The sequence below is a fragment of the Arachis hypogaea genome, chromosome 9 (assembly GCF_003086295.3).
Source record: "Arachis hypogaea cultivar Tifrunner chromosome 9, arahy.Tifrunner.gnm2.J5K5, whole genome shotgun sequence".
Taxonomy (NCBI): Eukaryota; Viridiplantae; Streptophyta; class Magnoliopsida; order Fabales; family Fabaceae; genus Arachis; species Arachis hypogaea.
In genome coordinates, this window is record NC_092044.1 from 106,009,867 (window position 1) to 106,030,471 (window position 20,605).

Genomic DNA, 20,605 nt, shown 5'->3' on the forward strand with positions numbered 1-20,605 from the left:
TTGTTATAAGCTCTTTATAAAGTACTAGGTCTGACCTGTTATTCAGCCTGACCTGACCTGAAGCCTGTTAAAAGGCCTGATAATTTTTTTTTACAAAAATAAAAATATTATTTAAAAAATTATTTTTTAATAAAAATAGTTATATGTAATATGTAATATATTTAATATTTATAAAAAATTGTAAACTTTTAATATATTTAAAATATACAAAAATATTTATAATAAAATATAATAAATTTAAAATATCTCATAATTTTATTAATAATAAATAATTATTTATATATTTAATTATATTTTAACATGTCCGAGCAGGCCTGACAGGCCTATAAGGCTAATTAGTAAGCCTGGGCCTGGCCTATTAATGTATTAAGGTTTTTAAAAGAGTCTGAGTCTGTACCTATTTTATAACAGGCCAGGTCAGGCCAGGCCAAACACAGGCCAGGCTGCAGGCCCCTGGCAGGCCTCCTGACCTTTTTCCACCCCTAGTCTTGTCTCGTCGTTGACTGCTCTAGTGGCAAAGACAGAACGCACACGTAATGGGAGAATGATGCAAGAGGTATATTTCTAGTGGGCAAGACGTTCCTCGTCATCGCACCCTCTTTCTCTTTGTCTTCTTCGTTCTTTTTTTTTATATTTTCCTTTCTTTCTCGCTCGTCTTTCTTTGGTTTCACTTCCAGAGTTGGTGGCTCAGCGACTCTTTCTTTCATCGGCGACGTGTTTTACCTTCTCTATTCTTTTCCCATTCTGCTTCTTTTTTCTCTCTCTTTCTCTTTCTGTGTGTATGACACCAGGACGTCGCTTAGGTCACAAATCTTGGCGAGGTTAGCAACCCCAATATGGTGAAAATAGCCATAAACCCACCTTGGTTGGCTAAGCCAAGGATGCACCTCTTACTCTCAAAGAGTCTAGAGAAAAATAAGCACACAGCTTAGCTACTTCATACTCAAATCAATTTCAACTCTATTTCATAAATAAAAGGTACATGAGTTATTTATACTAGTGGAAGAAGAAAAAACCTTCGTAACTTGGACGATATGGGACTAATACATAACACAAAGTTCACTATTCTAAATAATATGGGACTTGTATTCCCTTATTATAATTAACTAATATAATTAACCTACTAACACTACTTGCTCCCACATCAGTGTATATGTCTTGTGTTGATGGCAGTATTGGTAATGGTGTTGTAGAAGTGATGTGGTTGCCGTATTTTTTTTCTTCTTCTTTCTTCTTCCCTTCTCTCTCTTTATCTCTCCCCCCTCTCTCTCTGTTTCTTTGTTATAATTATTTTATATAATATTTTTAATTTATGTTTAATATTTTATGATAGCTTTATCTTATTTTGTGTTGAAGTTTATGTTAGGTTAATTTGTTAAATTATTGTACTTTAATTGTTGTTATGATTAATAAAAAATTAGTTTATTTTAAATTATTTTATTCTATTTATTCAATTTTATTTTAGTTTATTTTATTTTAGTGTAGTTTGATGACACATAACTTGTTAGGCGACAAAGACACTATGTATAGATTTTAGCAATGGTATAACATCTAACTTATGTCTTTTATGTGTTTAAAATTTGTATTATTAGTTGGAGCCTCAATTTTATATAAGTATCACTTTTATGTTAAGGTATCCGGGTCTTATGGATGAGAAGGAATTTACGGGCGTGCGTGGTCGAGCGAGGACATTAGGACACACCTCAAACGTGCTGAATTACCATGACTGGCATTAGTTTTTGCTTTGATCAAGAGATGGTGCTCTGAATTCCATACTTTTTACCTGTCCTGTGGAGAGATGATCATTACTCTGCTGGACGTGACATATCAGTTGGGGTTTAATATTGATGGAGATCATGTACGCGGCTGCATCGGTAGATGAGAGCAATTCTACGAGGAACATTCTATTGAGGACTTTTGTCATCAGCTGCTAGGAGTTATACCTGACCCAATAACAAACAAGCACAGAACAAGCGGATTGTCAACCTTTCACGATTTTGAGATATTGTATGTCGGGAATTGGAAGTAGAGTTGTTAGAAGAGCACCTGATACAGTACACCAGAGGATAAATCATGCAGATCATTAGAGACATTTTATTTTCGGATGCATATAACTCTCGTGTTCACATGAGGTGGTTGTCTTCTGTTGGAGGATCTTGATCAATGTGGGAGGTTGTCTTGGGGTTCAATTGTGCTGGCGTGGTTGTGCCGTCAGATGTGTCGTGCCACTAATTATAGGCAATAGAACTTAGGTTGATGCAGTGGTTTACTTCTCTCTTGGGCATATCATCATATACCCATATGTCGATTCGACAGATTTGACTAGCGCCGATTTTCCTCTAGTTGAGAGGTATTGATACCTTTTTTATTGGTTTTATTATTTTTTAGGTTAATGTTTATAGTTGTGTGATTTCTAACAACTCATGATATCGTAGGTGGGTGGGTTTGGAGCTACTCAATGACAGAGCGAAGACTAGGCTTTGGCAGTGGAGATGGGTCCTCAACGACATTTATTTATAATGTAAGTATTATTTTAAATTATAGTTAAAATTGTTCAAGTCCTTTTTCTTGAAGTGCGTCATGAAATTGATCGCAATATGTCTTGTACAAAAGGCTTGGAAGGCACGTGGCGGTTTTTAACCACTTTCATTAGTGTTCAATCCAGTGTCAATCAACTTGTGCCAGTCCGAAATCACCAATAGAGTTGGCTGAGGTGTGACATGCTACCTGAGATAAGACAGAAAATTGATCAAGCCTCCTTTGTGTCTCTCTCGACCACGGCAAATGCAATAGGCAATATATTTGAATTGTCATCTTGGACTATAGCCATAAATAGAGTGCCTCCATATTTGTTATACAAGTAGTGTCATCAATAGATATAAGTGGTTTGCAATACTTGAAAGTCTCCACATAAGGAGAAAATGTCCAGAACTCCTAATGAAACATGGCAATGTCAACATCACCATGCTAAGGCTATATTACAAGTTGCACCCAATGACCTAAATGATCATAGTTGTTAGAACATATCAATATTTAATTAAGCATACGTAACTAAAGAAAGCGTAATGAATCTTACTGAGTAAGTACATCTGCATTGCGAATAACTACCTAGGAAGCTTGTTGTATGATTTCTTCTAATCTCCATATATCCCAACAATGACTCTCTACTGTATAAGCCAAACCTTTCTGTACGACATTTTGTAACCAAGTGATTCTCAACAGATCCTAGCAAAACTCTCATGTCAATTATTAGATATGCTTTGATCATTGTGAATATGTGTTGAGTTATCATCTTTGAGTCCAATCTTTCATGGTCTTGGCCTATTGATGTTTACATGCAAGAATGATTAAGCGTGGCAATGGGTAGGGTAGGGTACGGTTTAGACCCAATCCTAACCTTACTCGCGGGTTGAGAGCAACTCAATCCTAACCCTATTTGCTGATTTTCACAAATATGCGATATTATTATATAACCTAATGAACATGAAAATTAAAAATTTAATACAAACAATACAATGATCCCATAAACAACATAACTATCAAATGTTCAATTCTACATAAAAGTTTTACTTAAATTAATAATACAAACACAAATAAAATCATTGTAAGTCCATGAGCATTTCATTTGCTATAATAACATCATCACTAATCTATGACTTCAGATACAACATTATTATCATCATCATTTGCAGTTTGATAATAAGATTTTTTACCTAAAAATCAAATATATTATTTATTCATCAATCTATATAAAAATTTAGCATTAACATAAAAAAATAGAAAGTTCGAATCATAAATAATTTCTTTGTCGATATGTTGTCCACAACCAGTTTTGATTACACATAAGAACTTCTATGGTATCTTCATGAAAACTATCACGATAAGGAGTAATTACTCGACCACTTGTGTTAATAGAAGATTCAGAAACAATAGTAGACACAGAGATAACAAATATATCTCTCGCACTTCTTTGAAGGGTTGGATATGGATGTCAAAGATATTAGCAAGCAGTGCTGATGAGGGGAGTGGGGGCAGACGCAGAGTTGCAGAGAGATTGAGATTTGAGAAAAGCAAATTAGATATTAGGGTTCTTGAGAAGTTTGAGGGATTGTATATATGTGATCTGAGTGTAGGGTTGTGATATAATATTATATTTATATATCACTAAAATAGAATTAGTTTTTATATAAACAAAAATGTTAAATTATCAATTGATGATCTTGACTCAATAGTAAATACCTTTTGCACTGAGTGAGACTCAACTCGTATCCTACTCAACTCGGACTCAAAGCCGCTCCGTATTCAACTCTACCGCAAGGAATCAGGTTAGCAACCTTACCCGATCGGGTTGAGTACCCACGAATGAGATGCATGTTGCCACCCCTAAGAATGAAGACTATTGTATGTCTTCACCTCCTATTTTTTCTGCATTTGTGGATAAGAAATGCGTATGCTCTATTGACAACCTAATCCAAAATGAGTGCACTATACATCATACTTCAATTGGTCACTCTCTAATATCTTATACTCTACGACCTTCCTAATGCAATACGTCTTAACTACCATAATAACTTTCTCCTTGTTTTTAAAATGTTCAATATCAAACTCATTGGTAGGATCATCCTTAAAGTCTTTTTGACCAAACAAATAATCTTGATTCATTGTCTTGAGATTTAATGGAAAAAAGTGAACAAAATGATCGTATGTCGGGAAATAGCAGACTGTGTTGATGCGAGTTGTGAGTCAGTGAAGTAGTTAATCTCTTCCTCCTCCTCATCTGGAATATCCATGGTTTCAACCTCTACATCTTCACTATTAGATACAGGGTTAACTTGATAGGAATTTGTCATTGAGTCTTTGATCGCAGAACCCTCATGGCTTTCAAAATCTGCTTGCAACATCCCATCATTAGAATCTTTGATACTTGAGCCCTCTTAACTACCCTTATGTGACATACTTAGGTCAACCATCAATTTTCTAATATTTGTTCTGGCTATCCTACATGAGGAGGTATCATCACTAATATTCAAGGAATTCTCTCCGCACAGGTCGACCAGAAAAATAAATAACACCAAGAGATGGACATTTGCCCAAGAATTATGTCAACTCCTTATTAGATGTATGCCCTCATCATCACATGATTGATACCTAGATCACACAAAGTCTTATTAGAATTGATAGTAACATAATAAAATAATAATAAAAATGTCATCTATGAAATATAAAATAATAAAAATACATAAATACACGCATGAAAAATAAAATTATACCTTTTGTAAAAATAAAGTATCATCTACTTACATCGGATATCTATAATAGTTCTTTTCACTCTCTTTGTGTATTGTTGACCAATGACATGTACTATAAAATTTTTCAACATTGTTAGACATTTCACTTCAGCTGGCATGTATATAAAAGTCGGTTGAGTAGAATTGAATGCAATAGATCTATTTTAATCATATATTATTTTACCATCATAATGAATAGATAATAATGGTATGTTAGATATTTTAAAGAATAAAAATCAGAAGAAAAAAGAGTAGAATGAGAGGTGAATGTATTTTTTTATTGAGTAATTAAGCTTCTCACTCGATGATATTTATAAAGAGTTAGGGACAAGTTCATCGAAATCTTGTGTAAATCTTGAGAATGGTATAAAGTTCGCCTAAGACTTAGGCGAATTTTATACGATTTCAAGTAATTCACTGAAGATTTGGACGAACTTTGGAGCATTTGCTTAAGTTTTTCGAGAAAGAGTTGGCCAAACTTCACGAAAACTCTAAAAAAAATACGGATCCTGAAAAATAAAAATGTTTTAATTTGTTCTAGAAATTAAATTTTTTTAATTTTATAATAAAAGAAAAACCAAAAGATGACACATGTTGCAAAATTTCTTATTTCTTAATAATGTGAGAGCCTTTTTTACTTATTTTTGCAAAATAAAATTATTTTCTTTTGAATTACAATGACCATTCATATTAAAACATATAGTTGTGGCATGCATTTATAGGTTAACCATTTCTTTATGCTAATTAAGTTTGTTCAGTAATCAATAACGTTACACCACGTACGAATTGAAAACAGTGACAATGATATTAATATTAAAGAAAAATTCTCAGTGCAGCAACTAGTGTTTTATATATATATATATATATATATATAAAATACCAACAAACCAACTTATCATCCGAGGGACCTAATTATTGTTTTCAATATACAATTCATTTTTCTCCAGTAATTTTTTGTAATCATGAAGGCAAAAAAATAAAAAGAAAAAAGAAAAAAGAGCGATCCATGAAAAGATTATAATATATGTACAAATTAAAGGTATTGAAATAATTTTTTCTTAAAATCTTGCTACCAACAAATTAAAAGCAAACAGAGAATATTTAACGGTATAATTAAGAAAACGAAAAGGAAAGATGAAAAACAATAAAACGATTAAAATGCATAACATAACATAATGTGTAAGTCAAAAGCAGGGGAGGATCGATGTTTACGAATTTTAATATTTTGTGCTTTAAATATCAGAAAATGACCTCAAAACAACCAAAGTTTGATTTTTGCTTCTTGAACGCCTAAGATAGAGCGTCATGAAAAATAATAACCAATTTTTTTAATTATTTACAGTATCTCTCAATTATAAAAATATTTTCACACAATTCTTGTACAACATAAAATGTATACATCTATATTTAAAAATACGACTTATTCATGCTTAATAAGGTATTAGTAATGATAAATAATATTGTCGTGAAACTTTAAGCAAATAAAATTTTCTCACGTAAAGGCCTCTTTTGAAATTTGCGTAAAGTTTGTATATGTTTTTTTTTATTTGCTTTGTGTTGATTTTTTTTTTTTTAACAAGAATCAAAATTTAGACATTTTGGTTATAAAAATTTTAATATTATATCATGAAATTAATTTTTAGAATAAATTTAAAAAACTAATAAAAACTACATAAATAATTATATATCTATCAGATACCAAATAATCAAATTAATTAGTTTAATTTAAATTCGAGTAAAATATCTTGGAATAATAAAGAATTATTCTTCTTTGAGATCGTTTGATAATGATTCAAAGTCTTGGCTTTTTGAACATTTTTTGTCCTATATAATAAGTTTTCTTAGCTCAGGAATTCCTCAGTATAATGAAAAAATGATGCCTATTTGATTTGAATTAGAAAACTAAGCAAGAAATGAAATATCCAAGAGATGTGTGTTATTTCTAATCATATGCTTGAGAATTCTGGAATTATGATTATTTTGAAAATGTGCTTCTCACCTAAAATTAGGTCTAGGGTTAATTTTCCTATCACACCCATTATAATCTTTAATTTTGATCCAATAAAATAAATTGCATGCGCCGTTCCACCATTTTAAGCAGAACATTATATTCATATCTTTTTATATATTGACTAATGATTAATTTATAGGCATATCAACTCATCTAAATCTTGTTAGGTGTGACCAATGCTTTTTAATTGTTCAAACAAAATAATGTTTTCAATGATTAACAAATATATTTTAAGAAATTTATCCAGCACGAGTTAGCTTGAGTATATATGTTTATATATATTATATACGTAGAAAACCTACCTTGCCTTTAAATAAAATAAAATAAATAAATGTTTAGGTGTGTGTTATCGGTCTTTATGAAGCTAATCAAGCTATTATTAAAATGATTAAATTACTCTATTATTCTATGTAATTTTATTAAATTTATAATTGAATTTTTATTCTTTAAAAATTTTTAATTAAATTTATTTATAATTACAGCATTACTATTAAAAAAATGTTTAATTTAATTGAATATATTAAGGCATATTTATTAGTCACTAGCGGTATATGAGGGATAAAAACATTTTTACAATGTTTACTATTAAAAAAAATTAATTACAAATTTAAAACTAATATAAAAACTTAATTAAAAATTTTTAATATACAGAAACATAATTACAAATTAAAAAAAAATACCAGGACTAAAGAATAAAAGGGCAAATCATTTAAATAAATCAAGGAGCAAAAAATTATACAAATTTACCAAATCAAAAATTATTTCATAAATCAACCAATGCACATTTTTATATAGTTCGAATTAGGTTGTTTCGAACTTGATTTACATGTAATTTGAATTACACACGCACACACCTACTAATTTGAATCAACCTGATTCGAATTACACACATACAATAATTCGAATCAGGTTGATTCAAATTACACCTTGATTTATTAAAAAAAATACATAATTTATTAAAAAATTTATTAAAAAAATAATAATTTAAAATTAAAAAAATATATTTTATTTTATGCATTAAAAAAAAGCTAACAAAAATATTTAATTACGAGATTTTTTTAAAATATTAATGAGCTATCAATTCGAATTTTATACCATACTCTTTTGTCCATTTTTAATAGCTCATGAATATTTTTTAATAAATTTTTTTAAATTATATGGTGAGATACGCATGGAAGTTCAATCACTCTTATTCGAATTATATGGTGAGCAATTCAAATTTTATACAATACTCTTCTACCCATTCTTAATAGCTCATGAATATTTTTTAATAAATTTATTTTAATTATACCACAAAAAAATATTTTATTCTATACAAAATAATTTAAAAAATGGCTTAAAAGATGTTAGGAGTACTATAAAAATTTGTAATGACTTAGGACATTAAAGAAATACTCTACATAGTCGATAATAATTTAGAAATTAAAGAAAATATATTTTTATCATGTATTTACCTAAATCATTAGAATATTATAAACTTTTATAGTACTCATAACATCTTTTAAGCCATTTTTTAAAATTATTTTGTATAGAATAAAATATATTTTTTAATTATTTTGGATGGAATAAAATATTTTTTTTAATTTCTAAATTATTATTGACTATGTAGAGTATTTTTTTTAAAATTTGTGTACATGCATGTATTTACTTAAGTCATTGGAACATTACAAATTTTTATAGTACTCCTAACATTTTTTAAGCAATTTTTAAAATTATTTTGCATAGAATAAAATATTTTTTTGTGGTATAGTTAAAATAAATTTATTAAAAAATATTCATGAGCTATCAAGAATGGACAGAAGAGTATTGTATAGAATTCAAATTGCTCACCATATAATTCGAATCATGTAATATCTCACCATATAATTTAAAAAAATTTATTAAAAAATATTCATGAGCTATTAAAAATGGATAAAAGAGTATTGTATAGAATTCGAATTGATAGCTCATTAATATTTTAAAGAAGTCTCATAATTAAATATTTTGTTAGTGTTTTTTTAATGCATGAAATAAAATATATATCTTTTTAATTTTAAATTATTAATTTTTTTAATAATTTTTTTTAATAAATTACTAATTTTTTAATAAATTAGGGTGTAATTCGAATCACCCTGATTCGAATTATTGTATGTGTACAATTCGAATGAGGTTGATTTGAATTAGTGAGTGTGTGCACGTGTGTAATTCGAATCAAGGTAATTCGAATTACATGTAAATCAAGTTTGAAACAATCTAATTCAAACTATATAGAAATATGCGTTGATTAATTTATGAAATAATTTTTTGTTTAACAAATTTGTGTAATTTTTTGCTCTTCTTAGTTTAATATAGTGAGTTGCCCGTAATAATTTGACTTACTGAAATCCAATAAAACTTCCGTTTCTATATCTTATTAGCTTAGCTTATTCATTTCATAATTAGCACTAGAATTTAAGTATAAGATTTAAGATTTAAAATTAAAAAATTAACTCATATTAACTAAAAATAATTAATTTTCTAATTGAACTCATATGTTAAATTTATGACAAATTATACTCGTATATCTTTTGAAATTTGTTAAAAAATTATAAAAGTTGCATAAGTCATTTTTAACTTCTACAAATTCTTTATCTGTAAAAAAAAAAATTCATAATGATAGAAGAACAATTACAAAAATTCTTTTCTTAATATTGTCACAAATGACATACATTTTTGTCATTTAAACTGAAGCAAATAACATAGAATTAAAAAAATTTAATATAGAAATGACAACAGATGCATTTATAAGAATCTGTTGTTTACTTTAACACGATATAGATAGAATTATTTATACATATTTTTTTATTAACTTAAATTTTTTAAATAAATAATTTTGTGTTATAATATCAAAATTTCTAGCTATGATTAACTAATATAGAGTTTGAATTATTATTATTACTACTCCAAAAGCAAGAAACTAAAGGTAAGATAAACTAAAAATAAAAAAAGATTTATACATAATTGTATTTTATGTTTCTCATTTTATTAATTTAAAATTTTAAGTTATGTAATTTTATGATAAATGTTAAAAAAAATTAAATAAATTTTTTAATTTTAAATTAGCTAACGCAGAAGAGATGAGTGTTTACTTATCAAATAAATGAACAGTGTGTGCAATTTTGATAAATTTTAGAAAATGTGAGTAGTTTACATTGACCTTGAATTTATTGGTTAAATTTTTGTGTGTCAATTGTCAAAGAATATTAGCAACTAAAATTTAACATAACGTCACGGTTTATGAGCTTTTCTTCTTTTGTTGTATCTAAGATGTGATATAATAAGATACTTCCTACTTCTTTTAATCCTTAACTTAATAATAGAAGAATCAAATGATTACTATCTCAATTATTCCATATTTATTGCTATTACACAATACACACCTTGAATTTTATCAGAAAAAAAGAAGACACGTTGCTACTTACTAGTGACCTTAAAAAGTATTGCACCCACCAAATTAATCCTACTAAATATACCTATGAATATAAGATTAGCCTCTTCTAGCTTGGGGGAGGATAATGTATGTAATTTATTCAAATCTTCACAATGTAATAAGCTCTTGCATTTAAGTGCAAATTTGGAAATATGAGTAAATATTTAATCTTAAATTAACTAACTTGAAATAATTATTATTGATCATCAAAGTTAATAACAAAAAATTATGACTTTAGAAAAGAATAAGAGTAGTCAAACTCATATTAATAGGACCATTAAGATAGGACAAGCTATCAGGACAATTTGATTGATTTTGCTTTTAAAATTATGTTGGTTTAGATTTTAGGTTAAACGGATTGAGTTCGATTAATTTTAAAAAATGATAGGTTAAATGGACTATTAGTAAATTCTTTTATATTTAGAAAAATTATTCTAGTAAATATTTTTTATTTGACTTAAAAATTTGATCCATTAACAAAAAATACTATTTATTTAAAATTTTAAATTAAAAATGATATTTTTTATCAAAAATATTTTTTAAAAAATTAAATAAAAAATTAAACCTATTGAATTGACTATAAACAGTCTAAACTAAAAAGTTATGACTTATAAACAAAACAAATTTAAATGTATCATGAGTTTAGACAAACCAAAATTAAATAAATCGAGTAGGCCATTTAATAGTCCTAATATGACATAAGTAAAAAGATGATGTTTCTTTTTTATTTATGGGTAAAATATACTCTTTATTATTGAAGTTTGCTAAAACTATTTTTAATTTTTATTTTATTTTATTTTTGTCCCAAAAATTTTCAATTTGTATCAATTTTGAGAATAATTTTATAAGAACAAATTTTAACACAACCAAGCCAAATATAATTATCCTATATTATTACTAAATTTATTCTAAAATTTTAAAAAATTCAGCTGTCATAGATATATTTGATGCAAATAAAATTTTTTTAGGACAAATTAAAACAAAACAAAATTTATTGATATTTTTAAATTTTTAATAAATTAAAAAATATACTATTACTCTTCAATTTTTAGGATATTTTTCAACTAAAATGTCAAGGATTATCCACTGCAAATTTGAACTAAATTTTATGATTTATCACTGATTATTAAATTATTATATATATAAAATAAGATTCAAATTTTTTATACTTATTTAAATAAATAAAATAACTATTCCACCTAGTCAAATTAGTTAAAAATGTTATGTTTATTAAGATGAGAACACAATTTCTTGCAAAACAGTTATTTGGTAATAAAATACTAGTAAAACATATTGATTAACATTACAGATTTCTGAAGGGGTTAATTATCTCCAAGTTTAGGTTAATAAAACTTTACTAATAATTAATAAATGATTAGAAAGAGAAAATAAAATAAAAAAGAAATTTGGTGTTTAAGAATGAAGGACACACATACACCACAGGGTGAGGTTACTGTCTCTCTTTCTCTCTCTTCTGCCCCTAACTTTCTCTCTCTATCTCTATTTTGTGATTTTCTCTCTCCTCTGTAATAATTTATAAATTCTCACATCATACTCTCCTTTCATCTCTCTCTCTTTTTCCTTTTCTGCGTTTTCATTCATTCACTCATCTAATCATCTTCTTCCATCAATTTCTCTATTTCAATCTTATTTTCTCTAATTTCTTTTCCATTCTCACGCAATTCTAGGGTTTCTTTTTTCCCCTCTTTTCATCACACAATCGCGCAACACCCTCCCAGGTAACACCTACCCTCCCCTCATTCATATACCTTCTTCTGCTTCTACTGCTTTTCCATTCTGTACCCTAATTCCCCCTTCTCATTGATCCCAATTTTGTTTTCATAATTCAATTCGCGGTTTGATTGCCGTAAAGTTTGAGTTTTTTTTGTGCTATTTTTCTGGTTTTGTGTTTATTGTTATTTGTGTGTTTTGATTATGACTCGTATCGTTTATCAGGTGGCATGTGTGGGGCTTTGAATTTCGGTTTGATTAGGGAAGCCCCTTTTCTGTGTTCCCCCCATTTTCCACCCATGGGTGTGACTCTCAGATTGGGGTCACCGTTTTTCTTTTTCTTTTTTGTTTTTCTTTTTGGTTTTCGGGAGATTGAGATGGTGGTTTAGCAACTGGGTTGTATTTCTTACAGGCTTTCAGGAAATAGTTGTTTGTGTTCATTTATGCTTGGTGGGGTTGATAATTGAGAGGGATAGAGGCTGGGGTTTGGTTCTATATATAGTAGTGTGTAGCAGTGGTTAGGAAGTTACAGAGGTTCTGTGAGGATGACAGATGTTCAGCCGCTACAGCAGAAGCCTGAGTCTGCCGATGCTCATGCTGAGTTCGAGCGTGGACTGGAGGACTTTATGCGTGGGCAGTTGGATGATTGTATGTCATTTGCCTCCTGTAGTTCCTCCCAGGCTCAGGGGGATGAGGAAGATGAGGGTGATCAGCTCGCTCGGAGGAGGCGTAGGTCTGATCTTGAAGGGGATGATTTGGCGGAGTCCTCGGCTGCACAGAGGCGCCACTCGCGAATTTTGAGTAGGTGGGCTGCCCGGCAGGCACAGGAGATGATAACTACTATTGAGAGGAGGAATCGTGAGTCTGAGTTGATGGCGCTGGCTGGGTTGCACACGGTGTCTATGTTGGACTCCTCTTTCTTGAGGGGATCACAGTCCCCAACTTCTGGACAGGAGGGTGCCGTGGAGAGACCGAGCACTCAGGCATCTGCTATTCTGCAGATGTGGCGCGAATTGGAGGATGAGCATTTGTTGAACAGGGCTCGTGACAGGATGAGGGAAAGGTTGAGGCAACAGAGGGGTTCTGAGTCTAATACCAATGGATCCAGTACCATGTCTGATAGTCGAGGCAGTGAGAATCAAGGCAGTTTGGGGGATGCGAGTGAAAGCGAAAATGATTTTGGTACTTGGTCGCATGATCGGATTGAATCGCGGAATGCACGTGGGGATCATCTTGTCTCAAGCAGGGAGCAATCTCCTGATCTTGGCGAAGTCGAGAGGGAGAGAGTTAGACAGATTGTTCGAGGATGGATGGAAAGCGGTATTGGTGATCATTCATCGAATGTGAATCAGAGAAACAATAATGGTAGAGCAGAATGGCTTGGAGAAACAGAGCGTGAGAGGGTAAGAATTGTCAGGGAATGGGTGCAAATGACTAGCCAACAGAGAGGCTCACAGAGAGGCTCACGTGGGAGCCGGAGGGATGCTCAAGTCGATCGAGCGCGCGATGTGGTTGCTGATCACGATGAAGGCCAGCCAGAGCATGTTCGGCGGGACATGTTGAGGCTGCGTGGAAGACAAGCTCTAGTTGATTTGCTTGTGAGGATAGAGAGGGAAAGGCAAAGAGAGCTGCAGGGATTGTTGGAGCACCGAGCTGTATCTGATTTTGCTCACCGCAACCGCATTCAGGTCTGTTGGGTACCCTGTCAGAATTCCTTTGCAATTCATGGTTCTTTTAGTCATGGTGTCCTCAATTAATCTTGAGTTGATTATGTAAGTCAGTCATACAAGAACTGTGATCTAATTCAAGGAGATAAAAACTTATATTATTGTGTGGATTTTAACTCTATAAAACTCATTTTATGTTGTGTTTGTGTTAATATGAATAATCTACATACATTTGTTTCTGTTGTGTGGTACATCTGATCTGGACTGTTGCATTTCAATTCTTTGTATACTTCCTGTTGTAAATTGACTATTTATACGAGATGGTGTTTTCAGTCTTTGCTCAGAGGTAGATTCCTCCGAAATGAAAGAACTGTTGAAGATGAGAGACCTCCGTCTATGGCTGCAAGTGAATTAGTGCAGTTGAGACAACGACATACAGTCTCTGGTATAAGGTATGGAAATCAAACAACTTGATAATCTTTTTAAACCAGTGGGTGGGTGGCCTATTCTGCCTATTACTCATCTTGGAGCTTCTGCTTTAGAAATAAGACAAAAATTCAAAAGGTGATCTAGATGTATCTGTGTCTGCCAAGTGCTCAAGGCTTGTTAATTTCTATGCTAATTGTTGAGTTTTCTTTTAGTTGTATTTCTTATGATTTGCAAAATAAATAACTGTTATTTACAATGGTTGATTTTCATTCATTATATTTGTGTATGGCCACTGTTTATGGGCAATTTTTTTGCCACTTTAGCTTTTTCTTTATCAATGTTATTATAGGAAAGGTCATTCAGTTCTCTTTTTTTTTTTTAAATTTATTTCTTCTCTCTCTCTCTCTCTCTCTCTCTCTCTCTATATATATATATATATATATATATATATATATATCACACAAAGAATTGGATATTTTTCCTTCTGACATTGAATTACTATTCCGTTACTGGTTATTGTGGTAAGATGTTATAATTTTTTTTTCCATCAGTATGTAGTGTTTTCTTTAAATTTGCGCTGTTAAGTTCAACACACAAGGTTTTGTCTAGTGTGAGCTTGGCTCATTCTTTCTGCTGTACTACCCCCCACCACCGGGAAAAAAAAAAAACATTTTTTGGCCCAATTATTTCCTCCACAACCATGAACTATCATATACTAGGATAAATGTTCTTATGTTCGGTATTATTTATTTATACAGAATACAAAATATGGTGATGAACTGATGATTGTTGACTACAAGTTCTAATGTTTGTTGCTAGTGATGGTCATGTACTAACTTATATAGTTGTAATTTAGGGAGGGGTTTCGTTCAAGATTAGAGAATATTGTTCGTAGTCAAGCAAGTACCAATTCTGATACTGCATCAAATAGTAACATTAGTGAAAGTGATGGGAGCCAAGCAAACAACCTGTTGGATGCCCAACAAGAAAATTATGAACAAGAGCAGATTAGGAACTTGGAATCTGATGTCCGTCAGTTGCCTAGTCAAACAGGAACTGTGGAGGGTAGCACAAATGAGAGTATTAGTTGGCAAGAAGGTGGTAATCAAGGAGGAAATCGGCAGGAACAGATTACTGAAGATGCAGAAGGAAACTGGCAGCAGAGTACCTATGATTGGCCACAAGAAACTCCCAGAAATTTAGCTGGGGAAGACACACATCCACGAGAAGCACAGAGAGTGTGGCATGAGGATAGTTCAAGGGAAACTGTTGGTAATTGGTCTGAAGGACCTTCTGTAGCTCCAAGGAATCGCCGTGGTGTTCCTATTAGAAGATTCAATAGATTTCATCCACCCGATGATGATAACGTGTACAGCATGGAGCTTAGAGAGCTGCTAAGCAGGTAATGCTCCCCTTTTCAGTTTTCTTCCTCACAGAAGGAGCTCTCTAACAGTGTATCATTTATATGTGCTAGCGCGTGCATAATCATTTCCAAAATCTAAAACAAATAAACCATTTTATATGTTGAAAAGTATACTGATTATGTTCTGATACTTCATGTATTGGCACTTCTATTTCTTCTACTCTTCAAGAGTATAGTTATGGGTTTATATATTTGTGTTTCAGGAGAAGTGTTTCTAATCTTCTTCGCAGTGGCTTCCGTGAAAGTCTTGACCAATTAATTCAGTCATATGTGGAAAGGCAAGGTCGTGCACCAGTTGACTGGGATTTGCATAGGAACTTGCCCATACCAACTCCTGCCTCAACTGAACAGGACACTGATCAGCAAGGGGATGAACGCAATGAGGGTCGGCATGAAGGTATCAACAGACCTACGCTGGTGATGCCGTCACCTCCAGTACCTCCACCACAACCACTGTGGCACCAGGATCTCCATCAAACTGGATGGTCTCGCCATAGCATGCATCGTTCTGAAATCGTGAGCTTCTTCTAATGACTTGTGTACATATATTTTGGTGGTTTTTTCTATTATAAAAATTCTGCATTTTTAACCAAAAATATTGTTGCCCATATATTTACGCACCCCTTCCCATCACCCTCATTTATATAATACCATTTACCATGGCAAGTAATCCACTGATTTGTGATGTTTCATGCCAAATTTTGAATTATCTTTTTATTTGTCAAATCCCAAATGATCTCTCATCTGATTGGGAACAGGAATGGGAGATAATGAATGATCTAAGATCTGATATGGCAAGACTTCAGCAAGGCATGAATCACATGCAGAGGATGTTGGAAGCGTGCATGGATATGCAGCTTGAGTTGCAGCGCTCTGTCAGACAGGAAGTTTCTGCAGCTCTGAACCGCTCAGCTGGTGAAAATGGTGTGCGCTCTTTTCCTAATTATAGTATATTTTGGTTAACCCTCATTGCCTTGAAGGAATTCATTAAGGATAGTGAAGCTTTGTTGGTGGAACTCATTTGATTGTTAGATAAATGTCTCTTTACTTTTCTCTTCATTCATGTAACTTATTAACTCAACGTAGGCATGGTTGCTGAGACATCTGATGATGGGTCCAAGTGGGGGCATGTGAAAAAGGGAACTTGCTGCGTTTGTTGCGATAACCATATCGATTCACTTCTGTATAGGTATATTTACTGGGTAATGCTAAGGTGAAGTTTTGGTGAAGAGTGAAAGATTGTCCTTTTTAGAATAGAAAAAATGCACCAATAAAAATTTATCATGTTTATACTAGTAAAAATCTTCACTCTATCCAATCCTACCCTTCAGCAATGAATTTCCCATATTTACTCGGTTCTTACCAATTTGTTTTCCAGATAGTGGTTTCGTCTATTGATTTGTTTGTTTCTCCATATTGAAATTTGTTGCAGATGCGGGCACATGTGCACTTGCTCAAAATGTGCCAATGAGTTAGTTCGTGGCGGAGGTAAGTGTCCTTTATGCCGAGCACCGATTGTTGAGGTGGTCCGAGCATATTCCATACTGTAAAAAAAGGAAGTTAAAAGGGCATTGGGAAAAAAGTTTAAAAAAGACAGAGAAAAAAGAAAAGGCGTTGTAACAACGATCTGAGGGTGTTTTGAGTCTCAGTTCTTTCCCGGGGTTCTTATTTATAGTGTTGAGTAGGGTTGCCTTTGTTTTTCTGATTATATGTGGAACTCCTTGAATTGTATAATTGGAATAGCAAATGGCTCTGTTGATTCATCATTCTTGCGTAAATAAAATAGTTATTCTTTCTAAATCTTTCTTGTTTTATTTTATTTTATTTTATTTTTGAATAAATTCATCTCGCATACATAGACATAGAATCCCACTTCTACTCCTACCGGTAAAAAAACAGAAAAGAGAAAGGAAATAATAATATATAAGGGAACTGGTGATTGTTATTATTATTATTGGCCTTGTGTCAAACTCAGTTGCTTTCTCTTCTCAATTGCTCTCAAACTGTACGCCAATCAGTTTTACTATTACACAATGATGGGAGGAAAAAAAGATTTAGCAAGAAGTATTTAAAGATTTATTTACGATATTGAACCATTTAAAGTACTAAAACTTAGAAAATTTATAAATCTTGTTTTGCAAATTACAAGTAGAATTTTAAAGTTGCTGATTGCTCTAAACGTTTAACTCATGACATAGGGTGCGTATGATTTAGCGTTTGAAATATGAAAAATACGTTTGAAACATTTTATTTGGCTACTTTATTTTTTTGTAAATTCACTTATTAGCGTTGAATCATGAATTAGAAAAAATTATTTCTTTTTTTACCGTTCCTACTCTTCGTGCATATTATTTTGTTTATGGAATGTTTAAAAACTTGATGCAGAATTTATAACTCACAAATTAACCGGTAAGTGCACCAGGTCGTACCAAGTAATACTTCAGGTGAGTGAGGGTCGATCCCACAAGAATTGATGAACTAAACAACAATGGTTGATTAATTTACTTAGTTAGACAAGTAGAAAATGGTGTTGAGAGTTCAAAAAGCATTAAACAGGAACTTCAGAATATCAGAAGACAAGCAATAAATAAGTTGAGAAAAACAATATAAAGAAGGCAGTTAAGGCGGCAGAGTTATCTATTTTCCGGATTGACTTTTCTTATTAATTTATTTTAATCATGCAAGATTTAATTCATGGCAAACTATATGTGACTAGACCCTAATTCCTTAGACCTTTCTAGTCTCCTCTAATTCTTAACAACCGCCAATTTCTTGGTCAATTAATTCCAATTAGAGGGTGAAATTCAATTCTAGTTTATATGCCACAGAAATTCTAATTATCCAAATATAAGAGGATTATATGTTATGTATCCCATTAAATCCAAATAATTAGAATTTAGGAGAATTTGTCTTCAAGCTGTTGTTCAAGTAAAGAGCTTTTTCAAGTTATACAAGAACTCAATTAGAAAGAGGGTCATACTTCCGTTCCACCCAAATTCATAAGATAAAGAACGAAAACAATTTTTAAATTATAAATCAGTACATGAATTAAAATAGAAAAACAATAGAATCAATCCATACAAATAGACAGAGCTCCTAACCTTAACAGTGGAGGTTTAGTTGCTCAGAAGTTTCTTTTCTCTTTTATATCTAATCCTAATTAATTTAAAATCTAATTTCTAAAATTAAAATAATATCTTTTCCTATTTTAAAAATAAAATTTAAATTTAAATCAAAATTAATTAAAGATCTTCGCATTGTAACGTGGGAGCCACTTGACTTCACTAGGATCCACGCCTAACTTGGGCTTGGCAGCATGAATTGGGGTTTAGTTGAGTGAAGCTGCGCCTAACTTGGGCTTTAGTGCGCCTAACTTGGGCTTTAGTGCGCCTAACTTGAAGTGGGCAGAACCAATCTTGCGTGTTGTTGTTGTGTATTGCGCTTAACTTGATATTTTTCAAGTTAGGCGCGGCCTTGGCAGAGTTAATGGAAGAGAAATATGGACTATTATACATCGTTAGAAAGCTCTAGAAGTTAGCTTTCCAACGCCACTGAAATCACGTCCATTGAACCTCTGTAGCTCGAGTTATTCAGATTTGAGTGCAGAGAGGTCAGGGTTGACAGCATCATCCGCCTTCTTCTCTTCTTCTGCAGAAACTCCATCAAATCCATCTGAATGCTATCTGAAATAAACAGAATTGCACAAGACTCAAAGTAGCATCCATAGTGGCTAAAAGATAATTAATTCTTGATTAAACTCAACAATTTAAATGCAAATTCACTAGGAAAAGATAGGAAAGATGCTCACGCATCACAACACCAAACTTGAATTGTTGCTTATCCTCAAGCAACCAACTAATATAGGCTTAGGATGTGAATTTGCATGAGAATGAGAGTTCGATTAAGCTCATGTCTCTTTTTTTTATAGTGGGGTTTACAACTGCAATCCTGAATAGTTTTGGCTTCTCACTCTCCTTTGAATCAGAAGGATGTCATTGTCATTCGGAATTAGAATCCGGATATGAATTCTCTAATCTTTTGTACTTCAATTTAATCCTTGAACACAACAAATTTTCTTTGATTCTCTTTTCTTTGATGCTTTGCACTTTGAGCCTAGCCGTGACTTTAAATGTTTTGTCTCAAGTTTCACTTGACACGAAGACACCAGAAGCACTTAACTGGGGAACTCTCTTTAAGTTCTGATTTTTCTTTTAGTTACTCCCAGACATTGGTGCTCAAAGCCTTTGGCATACTCTGCAATTGATCTCGATTCTTAGTGTTCTGTCTCAAGGATTACTTGACACAATCACACCACAAGCATATGACTAGGGAAACAACTCTTTGAGCTTTTAATCATGTCTGACCTCCCTAGTCATTGATGTTCAGAGCCTTGGACCTTGCTTTTATTTTTCTTTTGCTGTTTCTTCTACTTCAAGGATTAAACTTTCACTTATTGCAGAGAATTCATAATAGTTCTCTAGATTCCTGTTCCTTGTACATCAACATTCTTTAATTCAAATTTAAATATGCACTGTTCATGTCATGCATTCAGAGTCACAGAAAATACCACCACATTTGGATAAATGAGATTACTCTTAAAATTAAATC

At 31.8% G+C, this 20,605-nt stretch overlaps 1 protein-coding gene across 1 annotated transcript; it reads left to right on the plus strand.

Annotated features, from left to right (window-relative positions):
- Positions 1–12,172: 12,172 nt before the first annotated feature.
- Positions 12,173–17,797, plus strand: LOC112711503 (uncharacterized). The gene is made up of 8 exons (XM_025764172.3): positions 12,173–12,486; positions 12,704–14,166; positions 14,479–14,597; positions 15,431–15,976; positions 16,201–16,513; positions 16,756–16,921; positions 17,084–17,186; positions 17,430–17,797. The coding sequence occupies exons 2-8, from the start codon at positions 13,024–13,026 to the stop codon at positions 17,545–17,547; spliced, it is 2,508 nt and encodes an 835-aa protein (XP_025619957.1). The 5' UTR covers positions 12,173–12,486; positions 12,704–13,023; the 3' UTR covers positions 17,548–17,797.
- The last annotated feature ends 2,808 nt before the right edge of the window (positions 17,798–20,605 follow it).

Coding starts and splice junctions, on each gene's coding strand:
- LOC112711503 (XM_025764172.3), top strand. CDS start 13,024: ATGACAGATGTTCAGCCGCTACAGCAGAAGCCTGAGTCTGCCGATGCT. Junction 14,167..14,478: donor CTCACCGCAACCGCATTCAG/GTCTGTTGGGTA, acceptor TGGTGTTTTCAG/TCTTTGCTCAGAGGTAGATT. Junction 16,922..17,083: donor CCGCTCAGCTGGTGAAAATG/GTGTGCGCTCTT, acceptor AACTCAACGTAG/GCATGGTTGCTGAGACATCT.